The sequence below is a fragment of the Pristiophorus japonicus genome, chromosome 9 (genome assembly GCF_044704955.1).
Source record: "Pristiophorus japonicus isolate sPriJap1 chromosome 9, sPriJap1.hap1, whole genome shotgun sequence".
Lineage (NCBI taxonomy): Eukaryota > Metazoa > Chordata > Chondrichthyes > Pristiophoridae > Pristiophorus > Pristiophorus japonicus.
The window spans coordinates 41,663,630-41,682,826 of NC_091985.1; the positions used below are offsets into that span (position 1 = coordinate 41,663,630).

At 43.6% G+C, this 19,197-nt stretch overlaps 1 protein-coding gene across 1 annotated transcript; it reads right to left on the bottom strand.

Annotated features, from left to right (window-relative positions):
* Window positions 1-1,950: 1,950 nt before the first annotated feature.
* grem2b (gremlin 2, DAN family BMP antagonist b) lies at window positions 1,951-18,177 on the bottom strand. The gene is made up of 2 exons (XM_070888669.1): window positions 18,005-18,177; window positions 1,951-2,455 (listed from the first exon to the last, which is right to left on the bottom strand). The coding sequence occupies exon 2, from the start codon at window positions 2,452-2,454 to the stop codon at window positions 1,951-1,953; it is 504 nt and encodes a 167-aa protein (XP_070744770.1). The 5' UTR covers window position 2,455; window positions 18,005-18,177.
* Between the last annotated feature and the right edge of the window lie 1,020 nt (window positions 18,178-19,197).

Sequence of the window (19,197 nt, forward strand, 5' to 3'; positions counted from 1 at the left end):
GGAACAACCGTGATTGAGTCCATGGATGAATTGAGTGCATGGTGAGAATGTCAGACTCCCAGGACTATACTGTTCTGCACTGAGAGCTTAAGGAAGGAAAATGGACTTTTGGAGGCCAAAAAGAAGTGTTTTAAAAACCCCATAAATCAGATGAGGAGTTGCAAACAGCAAATTGACTCTTGGGAAGTCATAGCTGAGTTTACAGTTGGATGAAGAAGTATTGTCGATGATGTAGTTCGACTAAAAGAAACCATAATTATAGAGATCTGGCAAGGGGTCCGGAAAGGCAGACCACAGTCAAAACACTGAGAAGCTGTGATGTGTGTTTTAGAACTTGTACATGACAGCTGGGTTTGGTAAGCCACCACCACTGCAAAATACCCAAGTCTAACCAACCAACCTGTCACAGTCGACACAATGAGATCATCAGTACCACCCCTTAACCCAGCCAATGGATCAACTCAAACCCAGCTCTTTGTAGGTTACATGTCCATTTTAGTATTCAAATGTTAAACAGAATTGAACTAAGTGTCATGCTAAGAGTTACAATCACACTGCAACACTGTCTAAATAATGTTTGATGTAATCAACACAGCAGAAATGTTTTTGTCGATCAACCAATCAAACAGTTCAATTAAAAAGCGTTTAACATTAAAACTCTCCATTTTTCTGCTCGTGTCTTTTGGGTCTGATATTTGGATCCCAAGTGCTTAAAATTCTTTCAATTGAAAATAGTAATGCTATGAATGGCGTTTTCCCCATTGTTCTGTTTAATCTGCAGTAATAGTTGGTATATTTATGTTTCACTGGGAGCGCTTAATTGCGCAAAAATATTCATGGCACAAACTTTTTTCTTAACTTATTCCATGTCCTTTCTGATAGTTAAGTTTCAACTTGCATTTCTAAGTGGTACTGAACACAACATAAGCATACACCAGAATAACTGCATTCTATTACAGGGGAGTATTATTGAGACCTCGATAACATGGTTCACTGGCACTTCTGAATCATCAGAACAAAATACTGTCCACATGCAGTTTAAAAGATAAAATAAAGAATATACATCAATAACTGTACTAATTTACACTTTCATCATATATTAACAATAATCGTTTATAAAAAAAAAAAGGAAATATAATCCATCGTCTTTTAGTGCCTTTGCTATGTTCAGCTTCAATGGGATTATGTTTGAAAAGTGCCATTAATTCATACTTACATGTACAAAATTATGGTCGAGTACTGAAATATAAAAGGCATAACGAAGGAAAATAATAATGAAACAATGTTTTGTATAGTTAAATATATACTATTATCTTCAATGCAGGTTGATCAGAACAATCCCATATAAAACATTGCTGAGAATTTGGATTTCTGGCAGTCCAGAGGTGCAGAGTGCTGGTTCAGTCCCAGGCTCTATCTCTGTGCTTCCAGGAGCACAGTGCATGTCTGTCCACAGTCTTAAGCAGTTCAAATTCTCTTATCTGCATTGAACCATCAAAAAGTCTCCTATCTGTTTTGGCACCACATCCGTATCAAATCGCAGGCGACAGCTGTGAGCAAAATGAAAGTGAAAATGTCCAGACTGTAAAAAGAAAATCTTTAAAGATAGTCAGAATAGCGATGGCTGTGTTTCGACTATTTGGAGTCTATGACTAGGTTTAGGGTGGCTTGTAATATTAGAGCAGGATTATTTTTTTAAACAAAAATGTTGTCAAAAGAATTTTACACCCATTTCAGTAACAAATAACAATTCTTATGGACATCCAATAGGTGCCGGGGTGCCCAATTCAATGCTCCCTCCCTTGGCCGTGCTCAAACTAAAAAGTTGCTCACACATTAGGGCAGGGTTTTGTACAGTGTTTGCTTTCTACGGGTATTTATCTGATGGCTGTGTTGAGAGTTTGGGTGTATTTCCTACTGACTGGGAAGGCTGTGATTGTTTATCTTATCTCACTGCTTGCTCCAGTCATTCACATTTACTGATATACATTTGCACTGCTTGACTCGTTGGATTTTCTTGTGTCTGAAGGGAGGCTGCAGGTCAGGGCAGTTCAGCTTGATAGTCAGGGTAGTAAATTTCTGCGGTTTACAAAAGGCACAAGACTGGAAGGACTCTTGATCCCTTTTAACATGCCTGGGGATGTAGAAGGAGTTGCACTGTCCATAGCAGAATCTGTTGATGACAGTTCGGCTCACGCAACCATCCTCGTTGATGGTCTGCCGAAGGGGCTGAGTCTTGCACCAGTCGCTCTTCAGGTACTTTCTCTCCGTCACCACCAGCGCCTCTTGGCTGGAGGCAAGCACGTCCTGCCTCCGATGTGTGCGTTTCTCCGAGCTGTTGGTATTCCCCTTATAAAGAGGTGGGATGGCTCCTGGCGGTCGATTTTTCTTCATCTCCACTGCTACCATTAACATCCCCACCAGGAAAAGAGCGATGATAAGTTTCTGATACATCCTGCAGAAAAACAGAGTCAACAAATGAAGTGAGATTCAACAACTTCGTATTATCTTTTTTATTATCATTCTTTTTTTGTCTTTTGATGAAAAGGGTGAATTAATGTTCCCCAATTAAAAAAAAAAAAATTATTCCAATCAGCCTACTGCAGTGGTAATGTCACTTTTTCATACTTTTATGATCTTATGCAATATCAATTCTAGGATTCACCAGTACAGAGTGAACACAGATTTTGTTCAAGCTGAGACCCTCATTCCAATTTCCAGATCCATTCCCTTTCTTGTCGTTTCATGACTAATACACAATTCCTGGTTAGCCTATTCTGCATCCCCCACTTCCTTCGCACCCACCCCACCGGCAGCCATACCATCAACGGTCTAAGTTTTAAGCTTGGAATTTCCTCCCCAAACCTCTCTACCTCTCCATCTCTCTCCTCCTTTAAGACGCTGTTTAAAACCCCTACCTCTTTGACCAAGAGTTTGGTCACCTGTGATAATGTCTCCATCTTTGGCTCGGTGTCAATTTTTGTCTGATTATACTCCTGTGAAAGCACCTTGGGACTTTAAAGGTGTTATGTAAATGCAAGTTGTTGTTGTTAAGAGGGTAAATGGAAGTTCGGTTCCTGGACCTCCCCCAGTGCTGCTCTGCAACTGGCTACTACTTTTATCTCCTCCCTTCCCTCCCAAGAGGAAAAAGGCCTTACTTCCTCCCCATAGTGCCACAACATGTGGAACATATCTCAGTAATTGTGGGCCTGTATTCATTGGCTGTGCCAATTTGTTGTTCACAAACAGTGATGCCTGTTATTTAAAACTGAGAGTCGCAGGCCATACAGGCAATTCAGCAACAGAAATAAATGAACAGTTTCCTCACAACCAGGAGATGGCATATTTGAGTCCCCAGCCTGACTTATGGACCTACAGCATTCAATTGATGTTTATTAACTCTTAGCCATTCCACTAGATGGAGCACTGCACAGCGATGAGATTTCCCATCTTGGGAGGGAAAGTCGACATTGTTCCTGTGATTCCAGTTGGTGTCCATCCTTGACTGATACAGTAAAGGAACAATGTTAGCAGGCTTCCTGCAAGGATCTGTGGTGACGGATGCCCTTAAAGGGAGAAAATTGTGGAAAAATCAGATGCTACGCAGCAATTTTGTCATGATTTTACTTTTGTACGGTATTGTCTGCTTCCTTTCCATGTGTTAATTGATGTATTAATAAATATTAAAATGTCTGCCTTGCCTTCTGTGGGCTCAAGCTATTGAGAATGAAATTCCATCATTTTCTGGTCAATCTACAATGGATCACATATCTCCTAATGGACCAAAAGATGCACAATTGAAAAATGTGCCCATGTACACATTGGTTAATTGAAGTTGACTTTATGGCAGTTATATAATTTTTTTTAGAAACATGGGTGAAGGGTCAAGACCTGTGGTGCAGGACCCAGCTAAAGCTGAAAAATCAATGGGGTGTAAAATGGGCCTCATTCCCTCCCTGAGCGAGTTAGGTTAAAATCGGGGCTTAAAAATTATGTTTCAATTCAAAAGTATTAACTGTGAAGGCAGGAATTAATACAAGAAAAAATAAATGGGTGCAATAGTTCAGAAAGTGTCTAGGTTAATAGTCTGTGAACCGGCAAACTCTAAGAACGGATTTAAAAAGTCATTCATCTAATAGTTCCACGGAATATTTTGGCTGGAATAGTCTTATCCTTTTAAGCTCTGTGTCCCTTATCCCAGTACAACATTTTCTGGAATGCAATTTGAAACCCTATTACTGACTGCTGGCCAGAATCATTGATTTTTACTTAACCGTTTACTAACAGGCCCTTAATAACAACAGTGAAAACCAACAGGACCACATTATCCTGACGGCTTCACGGGGTGCACTGGCACAAAGCCCTAGCTCTGGGCATGCATTGTGCTGAGCTCTGCTCACCGGTATCAGAATGTTAACAAAGAGTCAACTATCCTTTATTTTCATTTGAAGTTTGCAAAGATGGCTTTGTGCCAGTGACAATGAACGTGGTCTTACAACACGTGTCAAAATTTCCATTGCTCACAAATCGACAAATTAAAACTACAGTTATAGTTTAGTTTCTGTGATGATGGAACAGTTTTTATGTAGCATCAACAAAGAAATTTTACTGCACCATTTGACATAAGCAGGATTTGAAGCATGCAACATCCATGCAATGTACACTGTGTATCATGTGCGCTGACCATTCTAGATCATTAGACAGAGTCAGGAGGGACTGAGTAACATACAGTGTGTTGTATTGGATAAAAGTGATCGAACTTTGCTGACGGCAGTTGATTTGGGAGAAGTCCTATCCATGTGGATGAACCAAAATCGCAAAACAAAGGACTAAACATATAGGAGGTATGTTCCCTGTAACACACAGCACAGATTTCTACCTCTAAAACAAGTTGCATTGTAACCTAATGAACCTTTTGTATCAGTTTACTCCAGGGTCACTGTGATCCTCAGCGTTAACATACTGAGAAACAGAGACAAGGCCAATGAGAAAACTGAGAAAGAGAATTTGGGATTGTCCGTATGTTGTAACATACTCTTGGGGCTGACAGTATGCAGTCCTTCAAGTGCAGACTGGTGGTTTAGGACATGGTTCAAACTCCTCATCAGGGCAGTAGATCTCCTTTTTTATTAAATAATTAAGTGTGTTGATCATGGGATTCAATAACTGTTTTCATATTACCCATATGTAAAGAGCAATTTGGATACAATTATTTTTAAATGCATGCGGTTGAATTCATTGTTGCTGTTAAATTATGAGTGTGGATGTTTTTGTTAGTTTAACAATATTTTTAAATCAATTTTCAGTGATCAATTCTAAAGGCTTTGCAATAGCTGAGACAGGGAATTAAGTTCATGAAGAAGGCTTAGCTTATTTATCATTGATTCAATGTGATGTATTTTTTACGGCTGTGTGTCAGTGCACAAAGTAGCAGAGGGCACAGGTTTACAACTGTGATTCCTCTTCACGGTGAGCTTCCTATCTCAGATAATGCTGTTGTGGGAAGGTGACAAGCGGCACTGGTCACTACCCAATGCGGGGAGGGTGCAAGACTACCCTTGTATGCAGCCAAGTAACCCAATATGGGTAGCAACGGGAGGGACGGAAGAACAGATCTCCTGCATACCTTATCAACCAGGGTCTAGTGTGTGATTCAAGGGTACAAGATCTGAAAGTTTTTAGCTTGTTCACTGGTTCATAGTTCAGCTCATTGATGGCACTATCATTGATAGGGAGGTGGTTGTTTTTAGTGTGTGATATTCCATAGAATGTGGGTGAAGGGCAGACAGTTGGTAAGTGTTTAAACAGTGATCAATTAAGAATATAAGAACATAAGAAAATAAGAACAGAAATAAGCCATACGACCTTTCGAGCCTGCTCTGCCATTCAATAAGATCATGGCTGATCTTCTACCTCAACTACACCTTCCCGTCCGAACCCCATATCCCTTAATTGCCTTCGTATCTTCAATGCCTATCTTTAATATACTCAATGAATGACCATCCACAGCTTTCTGAGGTGGAGAATTCCAAAGATTCACAACCCATTGAATTAAGAAATTTCTCAACTCAGTCCTAAATGACCGACCTCTTATTCTGAGACTGTGACCCCCTAGCTCGAGACTTCCCAGCCAGTGGAAACAACCAGTAACAACCAGTGGTGTGCCGCAGGGATCAGTGCTAGGACCCCAACTATTTACAAATCTAAATTAACGACTTGGAAGAAGGGGCTGAGTGTGACATAGCCAAGTTTGCTGATGATATTAAGATGGGAGGAAAAGCAATGTGTGAGGAGGACACAAAAAAATCTGCAAAAGGACATTGACAAGCTAAGTGAGTGGGCAAAAATTTGGCAGATGGAGTATAATGTTGGAAAGTGTGAGGTCATGCACTTTGGCAGAAAGAATCAAAGAGCAATTATTATTTAAATGGAGAAAGATTGCAAAGTGCTGCAGTATAGTGGGACCTGGGGGTACTTGTGCATGAAACACAAAAGGATAGTATGCAGGTACAGCAAGTGATTAGGAAGGCCAATGGTATCTTGGCCTTTATTGCAAAGGGGATGGAGTATAAAAGCAGGGAAGTCTTGCTACAGCTATACAAGGTATTGGTGAGGCCACACCTGGAATACTGCATGCAGTTTTGGTTTCCACATTTACGAAGGATGTGCTTGCTTTGGAGGCAGTTCAGAGAAGGTTCACTAGGTTGATTCCAGGGATGAGGGGGTTAACTTATGAGGAAAGGTTGAGTAGGTTGGGCCTCTACTCATTAGAGTTCAGAAGAACGGGAGGTGATCTAATCAAAACGTATAAGATTATGAGGGGGCTTGACAAGGTGGATGCAGAGAGAATGTTTTCACTGATGGGGGAGACTAGAACTAGAGGGCATGATCTTAGAATAAGGGGCTGCCTATTTAAAACAGAAATGAGGAGTAATTTTTTCTCTGAGGGTTGTAAATCTGTGGAATTTGCTGTCTTAGAAAGCTGTGGAAGCTGGGACATTGAATAAATTTAAGACAGAAATAGACAGTTTCTTGAGCGATAAGGGGTTATGGGGAGTGGGCAGGGAAGTGGAACTGAGTCCATGATCAGATCAGTCATGATCTTATTGAATGGCGGAGCAGGCTCGAGGGGCCGTATGGCCTACTCCTGTTCCTATTTCTTATGTTTTTATCCTCCCACCATCTACCCTGTCAACCCTCTTAAGAATTTATATGTTTCAATGAGATCACCTCTCATTATTCTAAACTCTAAAAATATAGGCCTAGCCAACTCAATCTCTCCTCATAGGATAATCCCATTCTGTTATATCATGGCAATAGTTTGATGAAGATCATATATTGTGGGTGTTATCTCATTAGGTGACGGGTCCATGTTATAAGAACTGAAGAGATTTTCACCAAATATTGTATGATGTTGCTGACCCAGCACCATGAATTTCTAGTGCTGCTATTGGGACCAAAATAATCTGGATCATCAGGTTAACTATATATGTGGAATCTGATCCAAAATTTCATCCATAATTTTACTAACCATGCATCTTGTACAGATAAGTTTAGCTGTAGTGAATTTTCTGCCTCCGTCCTTGGCTTCAAAAGTCTCCCCCTAAAAAATAATCTCACTAATCATGTGGTCGGTTCCCTTTACTTCCTGCTTAGTGTCTACCTTTCCTTTCTGTAAGGCATTGAGACGTTCCTTTATGTGAGGAGTGTTACATAGATGTAAGTTTTTGTTGATGTAACGCTTTCCACCCTACCAACTAACACGTGATTAATATTTTTAAATTAGTTTTCTGTACCAAACACATCCCTTCATAAACTCAATCTATATAACTGTTATTAAGAGGGTCCAAATCAAAGGGCTGCATGATATTTACTATTGTGGGCAATGAAGATGGATATCAATGTTGATGGAACATGCATTAGGTTATGAAGCATCTCTGGCTCATTGACTGAGACCACAGTACAATTTTTGGAAGGTCTTACTGTCCTCCCAGCAACAACCAGGGTTAGGCTCATGAGAAGTCGTTTCCCGTTACAGTTGCTTCTGATTGCATGCTATTATTAATAATGCCTCTTCTCTACCTTGCTATATATATTTATAATAAAGGCTAGAAAAATCTACGGCTATTTTCTTTCCAGGTTTGATGAGAGAAAAAACAAGTTAATTTGTAAATAACTCGGCAATCACTTTTGTTGTTTGGCAGAATGAAGAGTCTGTGTGTGCTTGTACACATGCACGTATGTTTGTGTGTGTGTGTGTACACGTGTGTATGTTTGTGTGTGTGTGTGTGTTTGTGTGTGTACACATGTATGTTTGTGTGTGTGTACACATGCGTGTATGTTTGTGTGCGTACACATGCGGGTATGTTTGTTTGAGTGTGTGTACACAGCCTGACACTGACTGAGAAATTGTTCGGATTTGCTTATTGAAATTCTGTCTGTGTGATGTTGCTAAAGAGGTTCTTTTACATGTACTGCTGTAGCCTTACTCTCCTGCATACTTTCAGTTGGCTGTGATCTTCCGCCAAGTATTTAATGGACTCCATTAGGCTAGGCTGGTTTACTAATGTCTAATTTAAAATACATTTGACATAATTCACAGTATGAAATCAACCCCAATCCTGCTGGGTTTCTAACATATCTGTACCAGATTTTGAGGTTCTTACAGACTCCTGAGTTTCAGCTGGTGCTGTGTGTGGTGAGACTGGCCCACATGTAACTAATGTTTACACAGCCTCTCGTGCATGCTACAGTCTCTGTTCCTAACTCTGAGGGACCCTCTCGAAGCTGTGCCGGAGGTTGTCGCACGCAAAGCCGCAGCTCTATCTGAGAATACATGTGAAATACATCTCTGATCATTAGTACTGCTCATCCCTTCACAACCCACCTTGAACTGGGTGTCAGTACCACCAGAGACGCAGATCCCCCTATGGTCAATTAAATTCCAGAAATGTTTAATTCAGGAAAAGCTGGCTGGGGGTACCATTATGTTCTCGTGAGACACAAACACCCTCTCCCAGTTCTCTGGGCATCGCTCCATCCAGCAACCCAGCTGAAGACTATCCACAAAAGAAACTCCGACAATGAAGGCAAGTGTGACTATGAGTGATGGGCAGCTCTGGAGCTTAGACTCATTTAGGCGTCATGGGCTGTACCACTTGAGTTATTGAGCCACCTGTAAATCAATGTCGTGTTAACTAGACAAGAACAATCAAACCCCTTTTTTAGCCACTGTTGCTCTATTAATTTCTGCTGCTTGAAAGCTTTTCACTTTAAAAACATATGAGGTAAATGCTTTTATATGAATTATATTTGTTAGTTGAATGCCTGAGTGCCAGCTTCACTTTCTGTAAATTTATAGTCACGCATTTTATTATCTGTTAAATAGTTACTGTACTTAGTCATTTTAAAAGGATACTAACTTTGTGTAAAAGCATTTGGCAAATCTTTGTTTATAGGCATGGAAAATTGATATGTCATTTTCATCATAATAATGTAACACACAAGTGATATGTTTTAATGTGATTTATGCCATCTCACTGTATGTTCAGTAAATCGCTCTTTGATTTATTTGCAAATGTTCCTGACTTCCAGTTCTGGGTTGTATTTTTGCAATGTTCTGTGGGCCTGGACAGCAACATCTATCTATGTTAAAAGGTCAAAAAATAATTTTATAAAATACCAGGAGGTGCTTTTGACTATTTGTCAGTTTTGCCTGGGTTGCCATTGTGCTGCACCAGGCACCTTCAAATTCAAGATTTTGTCTATCTTACCTCAGTGTGTTCAGGACCTGCCTGCTGCGATATAGTGCCATCTTCATTCCATTGCACATCTGAAACTGCCTGACAACAACATGACTACAACTATGGTATATTAGGTAATGGGATATTATATGTGTATCTTGTCCCGAATTTTGAAATCTTCACAGAGGAAGTCGGACCTTGGGCTTAACAAGTCAACTGGACGGAAAAAAAAAGTCCTGCCACTCAGCAACTTTCTCCCATGGTCACATAATCTAGGGATTACAGGTGACGCTGTGAAATGTGTGGAGAAATTTACATATCTGGGGTCAGTGATGCACGAGTCATGTCAAAGCACTCCAGAAATATGACGCATAATCGGTCTGATATGTCAAGTAATGATGGACCTGGGCAGGAACATAACATAGAAACATAGAAACATAGAAAATAGGTGCAGGAGTAGCCCATTCGGCCCTTCTAGCCTGCACCGCCATTCAATGAGTTCATGGCTGAACATTCAACTTCAGTACCCCATTCCTGCTTTCTCGCCATACCCCTTGATCCCCCTAGCAGTAAGGACCTCATCTAACTCCTTTTTGAATATATTTAGTGAATTGGCCTCAACAACTTTCTGTGGTAAAGAATTCCACAGGTTCACCACTCTCTGGGTGAAGAAGTTCCTCCGCATCTCGGTCCTAAATGGCTTACCCCTTATCCTTAGACTGTGACCCCTGGTTCTGGACTTCCCCAACATTGGGAACATTCTTCCTGCATCTAACCTGTCTAACCCCGTCAGAATTTTATATGTTTCTATGAGGTCCCCTCTCATTCTTCTGAACTCCAGTGAATACAAGCCCAGTTGATCCAGTCTTTCTTGATAGGTCAGTCCCGCCATCCCGGGAATCAGTCTGGTGAACCTTCGCTGCACTCCCTCAATAGCAAGAATGTCCTTCCTCAGGTTAGGAGACCAAAACTGTACACAATACTCCAGGTGTGGCCTCACCAATGCCCTGTACAACTGTAGCAACACCTCCCTGCCCCTGTACTCAAATCCCCTTGCTATGAAGGCCAACATGCCATTTGCTTTCTTAACCGCCTGCTGCACCTGCATGCCAACCTTCAATGACTGATGTACCATGACACCCAGGTCTCTTTGCACCTTCCCTTTTCCTAATCTGTCACCATTCAGATAATAGTCTGTCTCTCTGTTTTTACCACCAAAGTGGATAACCTCACATTTATCCACATTATACTTCATCTGCCATGCATTTGCCCACTCACCTAACCTATCCAAGTCGCTCTGCAGCCTCACAGCATTCTCCTCGCAGCTCACACTGCCACCCAACTTAGTGTCATCCGCAAATTTGGAGATACTACATTTAATCCCCTCATCTAAATCATTAATGTACAGTGTAAACAGCTGGGGCCCCAGCACAGAACCTTGCGGTACCCCACTAGTCACTGCCTGCCATTCTGAAAAGTACCCATTTACTCCTACTCTTTGCTTCCTGTCTGACAACCAGTTCTCAATCCATGTCAGTACACTACCCCCAATCCCATATGCTCTAACTTTGCACATCAATCTCTTGTGTGGAACCTTGTCGAACGCCTTCTGAAAGTCCAAATATACCACATCAACTGGTTCTCCCTTGTCCACTCTACTGGAAACATCCTCAAAAAATTCCAGAAGATTTGTCAAGCATGATTTCCCTTTCACAAATCCATGCTGACTTGGACCTATCATGTCACCTCTTTCCAAATGCACTGCTATGACATCCTTAATAATTGATTCCATCATTTTACCCACTACCGATGTCAGGCTGACCGGTCTATAATTCCCTGTTTTCTCTCTCCCTCCTTTTTTAAAAAGTGGGGTTACATTGGCTACCCTCCACTCCATAGGAACTGATCCAGAGTCAATGGAATGTTGGAAAATGACTGTCAATGCATCCACTATTTCCAAGGCCACCTCCTTAAGGTCATTGCATCTCCCATTCCTAACAAACCTTTGCCTGTATAATGCTTGCATCACTCCAAACAGACTGGGCATGTTGAAGCAACAGACCAATAGTGTCTTTGTGCATCTTCTGCAAAGGTGATGTGAACGTGTCACCAATAGTCAGGTCAGAATGATGGCTGCCCAACCTCCCCTAAGTATCACAATTGAAAAAAGCCTTTGTTGCTGTTTGAGCATGTGACCAGATTCAACCGGTCACATGATGCCTCTAGCACTCTCAGAATTTATCCTCCAAAGACCTGGAAATGCCCCTCTGGAAGGCCACGAAGCAGCTGGCTCTCGACTGTTACAGCTGACCTCAGATCCCAGATTATAAGGATCTTCTCTATCATGAGGAGAGTGGAGGTTCATGAGAGATCAGATGTCCAATTCACCAAGCAATCTTCTGAAGGAGCATGGTACAATGATGATGATGGGCATGGTACTATAGTGGTTATACGCAGTTGGATTCTAGAGGTCAAGTTTATCTTGGCAAGTTGTGAAATTGAGTTCTGATAATTTGCCGGTGAACAGCAGATAAAATGATCATGAAAACTGTGGGGTGGCTGTAAGCACCCCATTGGTTTACTAATGTTCTTCAGGGAAGGGAACTGTCAACCCTACCTGATATAGTCTACACATGCCTCTAGTCTACACTGTGATCAATTCTTAATGCCCTATGAAGTGGCCTAGCAAGCCATTCAGTTATACTGACAATTGCTTTGAAATTAGAAGGTCTACGCCACCCTCTCCGAGGAACTAGGGATGGGTAATGAATCCAGTTTTCCCAGGGTAGCCCACGTCCCAAGGACAAATTTAATAAGTCACATCCATATGGGGCTTTTGGCTCTAGTTTAAGGTGAGTTTTAATAAAGCAAAATCTTGTTCTCATCTTATCGCCCTGAAATAAACAGTTACTGAGAGCAAAGAACAAAGATAACCCAAGATCCATTTGATTGTTAGTAATTTTATAACCTAACTCAGTAATGGAGATCTATACTTTGTATCTATCCTAGTCTTTTCAACTCCCAATCATTTAACTTATTTCCATCCTTTCATACCTAGAACTAAATACAGCTCCATTTACTTCAACAATGTTGTGATTTGTCTCTTTTTTTATCATAAATCTCACTCCTCAGATTTTTTTCATGTTGGCTTCTCTGTGTCTGTTCTCATGATGGACCACACTCTGAAGATCCCACACAGTTCAGGCTACTAGTACTTCATAGATAACGTCAGGTTATCCATGCTAGAAATTGAGGCCACCCTTCAGTTGTTCGAAATTCACTCATTCCATCTCTCCCTCTTGCAACCATTTTATGTAGTGGGTTGCAGATTACATGTTGCATCTCAGCATTGCTCAGCTATAATTTGGTTCTTTATAAATTGCAGCTCTACTGATTTCAACCTGAAAAGTCCGCAGTCAACATCAGCAGCACCAACAACTTGCACTTATATAGTGCTTTTATTGTAGGAAAAAGTCCCAAGTCACTTTACAGAAGTGTAATCAGACAGAAATGAGTACCAAAACAAAGAAGATATTAGGTGGGATGACCAACAGTTTGGTCAAAAGGTGGATTATAAGGATAGCCTTAAAGGAGGAGAGGGTGCTAGGAGGGAATTCTAGGAATTTATGCCTAGAAGGCTGAAGGCACAACGTCAATGGTGGGGCATAGGGTGGGGAGGGGGGTGCACAAGAGGCTAGAGTTGGAGGAACAGAGAGTTTGCGGGAAGCAGGACCGCAGAAGGTTACAGAGATAAGGGGGGGGGGGGGGGGCAAGGTCATGAAGGGATTTAAATTCTCACGCTCATGAGGCTGAGAATTTAAAATTGGACGTGTTGAGGAGCCAGGAGCCAATATAGGTCAGCAAAGACAGGGATGATGGGCGAACAGGACTTGGTGTGAGATAGAATAGGGGCAGCAGCCTTCTGGTTGAGCTGAAGTTTATGAAGGGTGAAGGATTGGAGGCTGGAGAGCATTAGGATAGTTAAGGGAATTAAGGGTTACGGGGAGCGGGCGGAAAAGTGGAGCTGAGTCCACGGCCAGATCAGCTATGATCTTGTTGAATGGCGGAGCAGGGCAGGCTCGAGGGGCTAGATGGCCTACTCCTGTTCCTAATTCTTATGTTCTTATGTTCTTATAAGCCTGGACATGAAAAAGGCATGAATGAGTGTTTTACTGGTAGATGGGCTGAAGCAGTGGCAGAGGCAGGTGCTATAATGGAGGTGGATGTAGGCAGGCTTTGTGATGGAGTGGGTATAGGGTCAAAAGCTTAGCTCACAGTTTAATTGCATGCTGAGATTGTGAACAGTCGGGTTCAGCCAGAGACAGTGGCTAAGGAGGGGGACGGAATCAGTGGTGATCATACAGATTTTGCGACTGAGGCTGAAGACGATGACTTCAGTTTTTCCAATGTTTAACTGGAGGAAATTGCAGTTCATGAAGACTGAATATCGGACCTAATTCTGACAACGTGAAAGGTAGCAGAGTGGTGGAGAGCTCCGGTGGAGCGATAGAGCTGGCTGTCATCAGCGTACATGTGGAAGCTGACTCTGTGTCTGCGGATGATGCCGCCAAGTGGCAGCATGTAGATGAGGAAGATGGACAAGAACAGGGCCTTGGGGGACTCTGGGGGCAATGGTGGGGAGGGTGGGAAGAGAAGCCATTGCTGGCTACCATCTCATGGTTAAGAGTGGAACCAAACTAGGGCAGTACCACTGAGCTGCAAAGTGGGGGGAAACATCCTAAAGAAAAATGTTCTTTGGTTGTTGAAAAGCAACACGGTTGCTACCGGTATTGTCCGTTGGGTGGTAGTTTTAACGCATTTGGGGAGCATATTTACTGACCGTGCGTGTGCGAAATCGTTAAAAGCTAGCGCTCCTGGGAAAATATCGGGCGTTTTTTAAGGTTTGTTTTTAGATAGGTTATTCGTGAATAGCGCACCCACATTAAAAGTAGGCAGGGATTGGATGGCGTTGGCTCCTTTTGTCCACTTTACAACCGGCAGCGATTTCAGGGTGTCGAAGCGGGCGATCTCGGTTTCGCGACATTCATTGGATACTGTAGGGGCGGGGGCTCAGCCTTTGTCTGGCCCATTCGGAACTGTCTCAGGGGGCTGGCTGAAGGCTGAGGCCTGGAGTAACTGGAGACAGACGGTGATTCCTGATCAGAGAAACTGACCCAATCCTCGGGGTACCTGTACAAGGTTCACCCTCTATCTACAATATGGGCATTTTAAAACAAGAGTCCCGCCCCTCACCCCACACCTCCCCATCAGTGAATGTCCAATGTCTAGATCTCTACATCCTTTGATAGAACCTGGTGCAATGTAGTCCACTCGACCTTTGCAGAAGATAATCCTGATTTGTTTTCCCAATCACTAACAACCATTTCTAGATTTGCCCCCAAAGCTTTAACAGTTAAACGTGAACTGGCTGATGCTGCGACGAAGAGACCCTTAGTGATGGCGGGGCGATAGTACGTTCCACCACAACCAGTGCGGTCATGCAACCCAGCCCAGCCCACGTGGGGATGAGAGATGGCCCCGGGGGGCACATCGACAGTCGATATTTGTACGCTGCTCTTCTCAGGATAAAGTTCCAAAGCAGAGAGCAGAGAAGGAGGGGCTGCCTGATCTCTGACGCCCTATCTGATAGAATACATGAAAGCGAGAAGCGAAGAACCAAGGACCCACATAAAGTGTATGCGCGTCTGTAGATAGGAGTAGGAAGCTGAATAAATGCCCATTCCAACATTGATAGGGCGGTCTGTTGGTATAAATCCAGTTAGGAGACGGCAGACTGGAGCCCTGTGCGCGGTGCCAACAGTTTACTGAGGCAAAACAGCACTGACAACAGATCTGTTACCGAGGAGACCCGATCAACATTGCACTTCACTGAGATCTCTTCGTCCACTGGAAAATCTCATTAAAATGTCACAGTGCAAAAAAATGATGGAATATGATATATTGTTGGGGGGGGGGGGGGGCTTCAGCCCGGTCCGCACTGTAAACATTTTACCCTGCTTAACTTGGCAGCGAGGTGCCAAGTCCTCGCTGATTTTGCCGCACTTCGGCAATTTTCGAGGACACTATTTCAAGCTCTGACTCGCTGAGAATGTACTGATACTCCTTTCCCTTTCAAGTAAAGCCTGCTGATTATAAAGGGAATGGGACCGCGGAGTATGTGGAGGGAGGTTCTGATACTGCCCAGCATCTTCTCTCCACCAACGCGCCGCGGTCCATTTTCTCCTCCTTTTTTGGTGTCTCTGTGCTCGGCACAATATCGGGCTTGAGACCCAAGGAGTGACTCTGAAGCTGTGACTCTGAAACTAGCTGCTAGCAGATAGCCCATTGGCATTAACCTGCCGGTGTCAGCAGTCGCGCCTTCGGATCAGAAGGTTGTGGGTTTAAGTCTCACTGCAGAGATTTGAGCAGGCAAATCTCGACTGACACTCCAGTGCAGTACTGAGGGAGTGCTGCACTGTCGGAGGTGCCGTCTTTCAGAAAACTGAGGGCTCACTCAGATGGATGTAAAACATCCTATTTCGAAAAATAGCAGGGGAGTTATCGCCAGTGTCGTGGCCAAAGTGTATCCCTCACTCAATCAACATCGCTAAAACAGATTATCTGGTCATTATCACATTGCTGTTTGTGGGAGCTTGCTGTGCGCAAATTGGCTGCGGTGTTTCCTACATTACAACAGGGACTACACTTCACAAAAGTACTTCATTGACTGTAAAGCGCTTTGCGACCACCGGTGTTCGTGACAGGCGCTATACAAATGCAAGTCTTTCTTTATTGAGATAAGAAAATCGCCATAATTGTGTGGACAACAATTCCACCGTGGTCCACCGTGCCAAATTTTAGCTTCAATCTGTGGCCCTGGCTCTTCATTCAAATAAATGCAAATCAGTGAGTTTCCCACTTGTATTGGAGAGCATGGGCTGGGGTGGGTGATGAGCGGAGAGACTTCACCACTGGTGGGGAAAGCGAGTCCCGCGTGTGATGGGAAGGACAGACACCTATAGGGCTCGCGGTCCCCCTTGCGGTCTGCTCAAAGGTTGTTAGCAAGTTTCATCTGAGTGTATAGGGAGGTTGGGGAGGGGAGGGTGATTATCAAAAAAAGGGGGAATAAGTACTGCGGCAACCTGTTTGGAACATCAAGGGGGAAATTCATAGCAGATCTGTTAATATCCTTTCAAAATTTGTTCCGCTTTCCTGGTGGAATAGCGGCGTGTTGCTATTTGGTTTTTTTTGTGAAGATTGAGAGAGTGCGGCAGACCCGCGCCCCAAACATGCTGTGCGGAATGACTATCATCTGTCAATAAAACCAGTGCCTTTGAAAGGTGGGCGAGTATTCCTGAAAGTAGATTTTTGCAGTGGCAGAGATAGTGCCGCGACCGCCCTAGGCGGCTGTCATTCCCATCACACGCGGGATTCGCACCAAAATCATTGACTCGGCGCGACCCTTTCAACTTCGCAAAATGCAGCATCATTCGCGCATCTGTTTGGTTCCAAGACAGCTGACAGCCAGGGTTAGAAACGATCCCATTTAAAGGTGCAGTTTCTGACTTTTAGGCTCGTCAGGAGGGGAACAAATCCCCTTTCTATTCCCACCTGGATACTCGGTGAATTCCAATACCGTCCCTGCGGAGTGTCACACGGATCGGTAACTCGGGATCGCCACAACGACTGATAACATTTGAGTGATAGGATGGAGAGAACGCTGTGAAGTAACCGGTGCCCACTGCTGACACCTGGCACTTCATCCAGCTTCTGTCGGCTGAAACCACTTGGGGACTGTAATTTACTGATCCGATTTCACCTGAATAAGATGCCACTTGAAAGACGCGAGAGAGGGGCTCTGCGTGCGGCACACGTTAGAAGTGAAGACCTCTAAACTCTGCCCGCTGAAAGGGAACCGCTTCTATAAAGTCAGCAGTCAGTGGTCACCCCCTAGCTCAAGTGTACAGACGTCCACCCACAGCGCGTCAAGTATTACAGGGTTGTAAATATATATATAGGAAAATAAACAAGGTCATTGTAAAAAAACATTGTCTTCCGCGAAGTATAACAAAGTCCCATGACTAAACATCATGCCTTAAAGTACTACTCTACTGAACACGTTACAGTCTGTAACATTTATCAATGATTTGTATCAGACCACATGTCGATACCCATGATTTGATATTTGCAGATGTTGATGTTACATTGGAAGGGTCCATCTCCCGTGTCTTCACTCCTGTCCATGGTTGAATTGTCCTTACCTGGAAAGCCGAGGTACGTGGCCAGTCACCGCGCTGATGTCTACAGTATGGGATGTTGATCGGCTGTGAGGGTTGTGAGGAGTGAGCTGCCCTGTTGTCTGGGGGGACTGAGTCCCATGTACACACACACACACACACACACACAAGTGGAGGTGAAGAAAGCTTCAGACTGGGCTGGTTAGACAGCCAGCGCCGTTCAGTCTCACTTCTGGCTGATCAGAGACGCTGCATGTGGATGTTATCAGAATGTGGGGCTCGGATTGGCTGCGATCAAACACTCAGCCAAAAAAACAAATCACACACTCCTCTGACTAATATTACACAAGCAACAGCCCACGGTGCGACGGAGGGAAACTCCTTCACCTCGGTCTGCAGGGCACGGCTCACCAGGCGGGAATTCAGAGTGGCACACTCATAGAATGGCACGCGCGGTGGGATGGCACAGGCATCTGTTAAAACAAAATAAATCCACACAAATATCTTAGATGTCTGGCACACCAGGCTCACAGTGACAGCCTGGCTCCAGTCGGGACACATACTTTGTTTTAAAGCACTATAAACTCTTAACTCTTAATGGTAAAAGTTCTCCAAAATGGAACAAAATAACAATTGACACATCTATCAGAATGCCACACAGTTCTCCAAAGCAGCACGAACTCCGATTGGCAAACTAAAGCAAGGCACAGATGTTTGTGAAGGTAATCTCCGGGTGCCCCGGTAGCAAGTTCCCAAAATAGAACACGTTTCTCCGATCAATTTGTGTGTTCAAAGCCAGGGCTATTAATGCAACAGACTCACTTGCTCTTTCAGTGTCGCTATCAAGCACTCCACACAACTGCAGCATAACACTCCCTCTGCCGTGCCTCCGAAATATGGCTCAGCCTTGAACCTCAAAGTCGGCCCGCATCCATTAGCAACAGGGTAAGACTGGACAAAATGCAATTCATCTCGGGCCAGAGGCTGAGGGAAGACTCTCACATCACATCAATATGAGCTGGATAATAAATTTGGGCAATTGTCTTGGATCCACTGTGCCACACACAGTGCCTCCGAACGGTCTCTCTTCGAGTCGTACAGGCTCGAAGCTGGTGCTTATTGCCCAGATGGCACAGGATGGCAGGACTCAAAAAGGGACCCAGACTCGGTTGGGATGAACTCAAGTTGGCACAGAGGCACTGACGCAACCAATTACA

Bases quoted from the DNA above. Each gene is read 5' to 3' on its own strand.
- grem2b (XM_070888669.1), bottom strand. From the start codon at position 2,454: ATGTATCAGAAACTTATCATCGCTCTTTTCCTGGTGGGGATGTTAATG.